Below are 6089 nucleotides of genomic sequence, written 5' to 3'. Positions count from 1 at the left end.
TTCACACCAGCACAATGGTGCTCCTCGAAGAACGTATTTATTTACACGAAAACACCAGTTTATACAAATTGTAGACAAATCTTAAAGGCCTTCCCTGTTCCCTGATTTTGCCCCTTCCCCTCTCACTTTCTTTTGCTATCATAAATAAAGTGTCTCAGACTAATTAAAAGAAACTGAATCTGCTTCTTCCCCCTCCGCCCAAATTATTCTGAATATTTAACGTCCATAGTTATCCTTCAAAGAAAACTCTTGCCCAGGGTGATTTTATTTAATTTATTTATGTAATACAGTGTAGAAAGCTATCATGGTCGTAAGCAATGATTCTGTACAATCGTCCTGCGGAAAATTTTTTGGGAGATTCTTGATAATTTGAGGCCAGCAGAGCACCCTCCCCCCCCACCCCCGTAAAAGTGCTTACAATGAACAGGGATTCTTTTCTTTATCAAAGATCCAAAGATACATGGACAAAAAAGTTTCAATTCTCAATGCCTAACGTGTGCACATAAAACAGGCACAAAGAAATAAATGTGTATCCTCGTAATTCCTATATCACAAATAGAGCAGAAGCACAATCTGTACAGTAAAACGCAATCATGGAAAAAAAAAGTCTCGAAATCATTTGGAATACTTAAAAATGCCGAACTTTAAAAATGCATAGTGATCAGGAAAAGAATACTTAGGCAAGAGAAGCAGCTATAGTCCCACGTTCACATGAAGCATCCCCCATCGATTCTTAAAGCATATTTCAAGTAGGACTTAATTGGGTCACAAACCACAAGAATAATATACAACTGGCTAAGCAGCTACGTGATAAATAATCAGGAGAGAATCTATTCATGCACTAGGTTTGATACAGCTACGTTCTTTACAGGACACAAAATCCATTAATAATGTAGGGACCAAAATGTAAAGAGAGAGAAGACATTACTGATTTGTATATTAATTCGAGTTCAGGCATCTACTTGTGTTACGGCACGGCTGTCAAAAGGCGGTAATGAGTAAATAAGAAAACAGAAGGGTTTGTTTCTTTTCCACGTTATTCTATAAATGGTCACCGATGGGTCGTGAAGCAATGGTTTTTGCTGTTCAACTTGAGAGGCTGCTGTGGCGGGGGTCTAGTTCTGCATCTGCTCAAAGAACTTGTAAGTTGGATTTTCGTACCCGTTCTGCTGCATCTTGGAGAGGTGGCGCTCCTCTGGGGTCACAGCAGCGTCGACCTGAAAAGCAAGGATGAGGAGAAACGAATTAAAAACAATCAATCTTTTAGGAGCTCACACGCGGAACAGTAACAGAGGATAAAGCGCGGGGTAGTCTTTTCCTTCCTCCTCTGACATCTCGGAGCACAACGCCTGCGCCCACCAGTTACACAGATGCTCCATCCGGCCACCAGGTGGCGCTTCAAACTTGCCCAGCGGGCTTTGCTTGCAAAGTGCTCCGTGGTTGCTTCCCCAACTTAACAGTAACCCGAACCGAGAGGCACAATATTTTTTTCTTCCCTGTTGGCTCAACAAGGGACAAAAAGGCCACAGTGGGAAACTGTTTTCCTTGAAAGTGTGGTGGTAAGCTGGAAAAAAATCCAAGAGCATCATGGAGAGACAGCAAAGTTGCCTGGGAGACGCTTAAATAAATGAAGACTGCTGATTATCCTTCCATACTCATTTTAATTTGTCCCTGTTTTCACTAAATTTAATATGATGATGTGAGGTCTGAGAATCTTTTAATTAAAAATGATGATCTGCATATATCAAAGGGGCTATCTGGCACAGGAAAAAAGGAAACATACACAAAGAATATGCTGCTCCAGATTATAGATATATACATGTATTTTTTAAAACTGAGCACTAAGACCAGAGAAGTATGTTCAGCTAAAGATTTAAAAACAGATCCTCTGTGCTGATGTGGTGCTTTACTTCCAAGATGGGGCCAGCAGCTGCAAACCTGTCCGTGCCCACCCCCACCCCACCCCGCATCACTATTAGGACAGAGCTGTGTAGGGGTATTTACTCTCTGCACATCTGGCAAGGTGTGCTTAGCCCTGTAAGGAAGACAGTGGCTGTTCCTATCTGCTGTACCACTCACACCGCACAGACGGACCCAAGTACTTAACTCCTTGCTGAATGAATGAAAGCTTAGTTTTGTTATTATTTTTTAAAAAATTTTTAATGTTTTATTTATTTTTGAGAGAGAGAGAGACCGCGTGAGCAGGAGAGGGACACAAAGAGAGGGAGACACAGAATCCGAAGACAGGCTCCAGGCTCTGAGCTAGCTGTCAGCACAGAACCCAATGCGGGGCTTGAACCCACAAACCACGAGATCATGACCTGAGCTGAAGCCGGATGCTTAACCGACTGAGCCACCCAGGTGCCCTTTAGTTTTGATATTTTTAAAAATTCCTGTTCTGTAAAACCATTAGAAGATGAAGAGAATGGACACAAATTTTTATTAGAATGAAGCAGCATGCTTTCCACAGAAAAGTTAGAATGTGCTGTACAGAAAGATGGTTTTTTCCTTCCAAAGGGCATGGTCTATTCTGCACACGATGTAACTAGGGTTCCCGTAATTTCCAGAACACAGCCTGCCCATTCCCCACACCTGAGTGCTGTTGTGAGGTGACATTCAGCTCTTTATACGGCTTCCCCTACGGATGGCCAGTCTGGTGGCACAGTTCTGAACCCACACACCTGTCTCCTTGATGGATCTGCCCTGCACCCAAAGAAGTAAAATACCAGAGAGCAGGCATGTTGGAGGCTGAGCCACCAGGTCTAGAGATGGAGCCTGAGATGACTAAAGCACGCTGGCTAAGGAAGGGTTTAGACTGAAATTTTGGTACAATCACTATGGAAAGCAGTGTGGAGCTCCTGAATAAACTAAACATAAAACAACCACACAATCCAGCAATTCCACTCCTGGGAATTTATCTGAAGGTAATGAAATCACAGCCTCAAAGGATACCTGCCTCCTCATATTGACGGCAGCATTATTTACAAAAGCCACACCGTGGAAACAACCTCAGTGTCCATCAATGGAGGAATGGACTAGTCTTCACTGCAATAGTATATAGTCACGATGAAGACGGAAACACTCATTTGTGACACGGATGGACCTTGAGGGCACTATGCTAAATGAAATAGGCTGGACAAGGAAAGACAAATACTGTGTGATCTTACTTATAAGTGGAATCTGAAAAAAACAAACTCAGAGAAACAGAGAACAGATTGGTGGTTGCCAGAGGTGGGGGAAAAGGGTAATGGTGGTCCCAAGATACAAACTTCCAATTATAAGAGAAATAAATTCTGGAGACACATGTATAGCATGGCGGCTCTACAACGCTGTGTCTAGATTTCAAAGTTGCTAAAAGAGGAGATCTTAAAAGTTCTCATCCAAGGAAACAAATTGTAACTGTGTGGTGATGGATGTTAACTAAATGTACTTTGGTCACATTTGTATACTTAAAGGCCAATACAATATTATACGTCAGTTTCATTGCAATTCCACTGGAGTACTCTGGTTCCCCCATGGACACGGGGTCTGACTCACCTCACGAGCATGAGTTGGAATTCCCACTTTAGCTAATCCCAGGGCAGCTCCCTCAGGCTGCCTGTTACGTGCATGCTTCTTACGTTCCCATCCACAGAACGTTCCCCTTCGGTGGCCTTGTCAGAGCCGCCCGCATTCTTCTAAGGACGAGCATGGGCATTTCCCCTTAGAACAAAGCCACCAACAAGCTCTTGCCAAGCCAGGACTCTGAGGACACTGTGCACATGGATGCTCAGCATGCTCGTCCTTATGGGAATACTCCTGGGTGTTTTTCCCATCCCCTCCTCTTCCTTTGACCCTCTATGTTGTCAACAAATGAGGTCACCGTGTGTTAACTGGCGATTGTAATTAGCCACGGACGTATAAGTTAAACTGCCATCATTAAAGATTAGCATGGATAATGAGAGATTTCGACCACTCTCCAGATCTGCTTGCCAGGAAACAGCCTGTATGGAGCATAGGCCGTTCGAACTTGAGCATCTTCCTGTTTCTGTGCCACCTTTTAACTGATATTTCAAAGAGTGTCAGGATTTACAAAAAAAAAAAACCCTAACAACAAAAAGTCTCGCTGAGAAAAAGATTCAGCACAAAGCTGCTGTATTTCTGAGTCTAGGGAAAAAAACGCCCCTCGACTGTTAGGATATCACAGCTCTACATCCTCCAGGAAGCGCATCGACCTCACACTAGCTGTCACCTGTCATCTGCGTTCATCAAGGTCAAGGGAACGCCCGGCAACTTAATAGTTTATCTCTTCTTCAAAGGCCAAAGCCAAATGCTTAAAACAGCCCTGGGAGGAATGTGAGGCTGAGGCTGGTGTGCAATCCATGAATCTAACTTTCCTGTCTTCTTGGCCTCCTTTCCCCCTACAAATCTTCATTATTATCTTTTGCTGTGGGGAGGGCGGCTCAAGCCTCCCCATTCCTGCGGTGGGGAGGCTTAGCCCTCAGACCCTCCAGGGGGGCAATTACTTTTACAAAATGGAGCCAAGGAGTCTGGGTGGTGTCTCTTTGTCCCCAGCCCCGTGGAAGCTCAAAGTGAAACACTGGGTACTCGCATGGATAAACCTACACTCAAGGAAAAACGTCAGGTAAGGGGGAGCCTTCCTCCCCAGTGGGGCTCAGTGACAGGTCCCTCACGGCTAAGCTACCGCACTGGTGGGGGCCGCCATGTAAGGGCCACCACCACTGTGACCCTGGGCAGGCAGACACCTCACTATTATTTCCCCTAAAGCGGAGCCGGGGTTGGGGGGCTGGAGACAGTGCAGCCCGTTCTGGGTGGAATGATCCAGCAACGACGCTGGGAACAGAATGGCCATCTGCCCACCGGGCAGGGACATCTATCACTTGCTGAGACGCAAACACACATGCACACCACCTCCGTGCACTCCCTGTCTTGACGTTCTGGACTAGGGCACCTCAGTAACTGATCCTAAGTCTTCATTGGGCTCGGGGTGCCGCGTGTTCATGGGACACCCCAGGACCCTCTGAGCTGCACCCCAGCTTCGCTTCCACCTTTGTTCCTTCGCTATATCCAGAGGGTGGCCGAGACTGCAGAGATGAAATGTGATCTGGTCTCCTTAGCTCCTAGTGCTTGCGTATCCTGTCCTCTCCAGCAGGGGTGCGGTTAGCCGGTGCCACCACGTTGTCATTTTACGACGCAGAGCCACCAGCAGGATGGGTGTTACTGGGTGTCCCTTTAATGCGTGGACACTGAGTCAGGCTGAACAGCAGAGTCCTGACCCCTAAGAGACTCCATCTTAGGTGACCAGGTGGACAAGGAGAGTAACGTAAACCACAGCGACTTAACACACAATCACACGGAGAAGAAAATCAAAGGAGCTCGTACGATGGGAAGGAAAACAAAGCAAACAACCATGTCTTTAAGTTAGTCATTCTTCCCTCCTCTAATTCCAGGGTTGGTTTTCTGTTCAGTCATGTCCATGTTCATTTTCTTTAAAACAAAAATTTTTTTTAAATGTTTATTTTTGAAGGAGAGATAGAAAGACAGAGTGTGAGGGAGGAGGGTCAGAGAGCAAGAGGGAGACACAGAATCTGAAGCAGGTTCCAGGCTCCGAGCTGTCAGCACAGAACCCAACATAAGGCTTGAACCCACGAACCAGGAGATCATGACCTGAGCCGAAGTCAGGCGTTCAACCGAATAAGCCACCCAGGCATCCCCATGTTCATTTTCTTAATTGTAATTCCATCTTTCTAGAAGTGGTTCACTTAGGCTTACTGCCTACGTTTAAGGAATCTTTCCAGCAGGAAATGGACTCTTTGCTACGCCTTCTTGGTCACTGATCACTGATGCTTTCTTCTGACCTTCCAATCCCTCTTCCTGCTGTCTGCTTCCAGCCACAAGACATTTTGGGTCCAGCCACACTTTTCTATACCTCTGCTTCCCATTTAACCTGACCATTCCAGTTGTTCCACAATACCCACATTAGTGGTTGCCAGTTACCTCCATCCTGCTGGGCCAACTTCTCGCTAGGAAGAAAAGACCCCTAAGAATATTTATATATATATATATTTCCCCCCCCCCCCCCACACAAA

General features: G+C 45.6%; 1 protein-coding gene across 6 annotated transcripts in view; it reads right to left on the bottom strand.

The window, feature by feature from the left end:
- Nucleotides 1-259: 259 nt before the first annotated feature.
- Nucleotides 260-6089, bottom strand: part of APP (amyloid beta precursor protein) — a 270144-nt gene continuing 264314 nt past the window's right edge. For all 6 annotated transcript variants that reach the window (XM_077760216.1, XM_077760217.1, XM_077760218.1 and 3 more), the window contains one exon: nt 260-1217. In XM_077760216.1, the coding sequence (XP_077616342.1) occupies nt 1116-1217 (102 nt within the window). In that variant the 3' untranslated portion in view covers nt 260-1115. The remainder of the gene's footprint in view (nt 1218-6089) is intronic.

Source organism: Crocuta crocuta, unplaced genomic scaffold (assembly GCF_008692635.1).
Source record: "Crocuta crocuta isolate KB4526 unplaced genomic scaffold, BGI_CrCroc_1.0 scaffold369, whole genome shotgun sequence".
In the NCBI taxonomy this organism is placed as follows: Eukaryota; Metazoa; Chordata; class Mammalia; order Carnivora; family Hyaenidae; genus Crocuta; species Crocuta crocuta.
The sequence above is the reverse complement of the archived record's forward strand: the minus strand, read 5'-3'. Positions and strand labels throughout refer to the sequence as shown.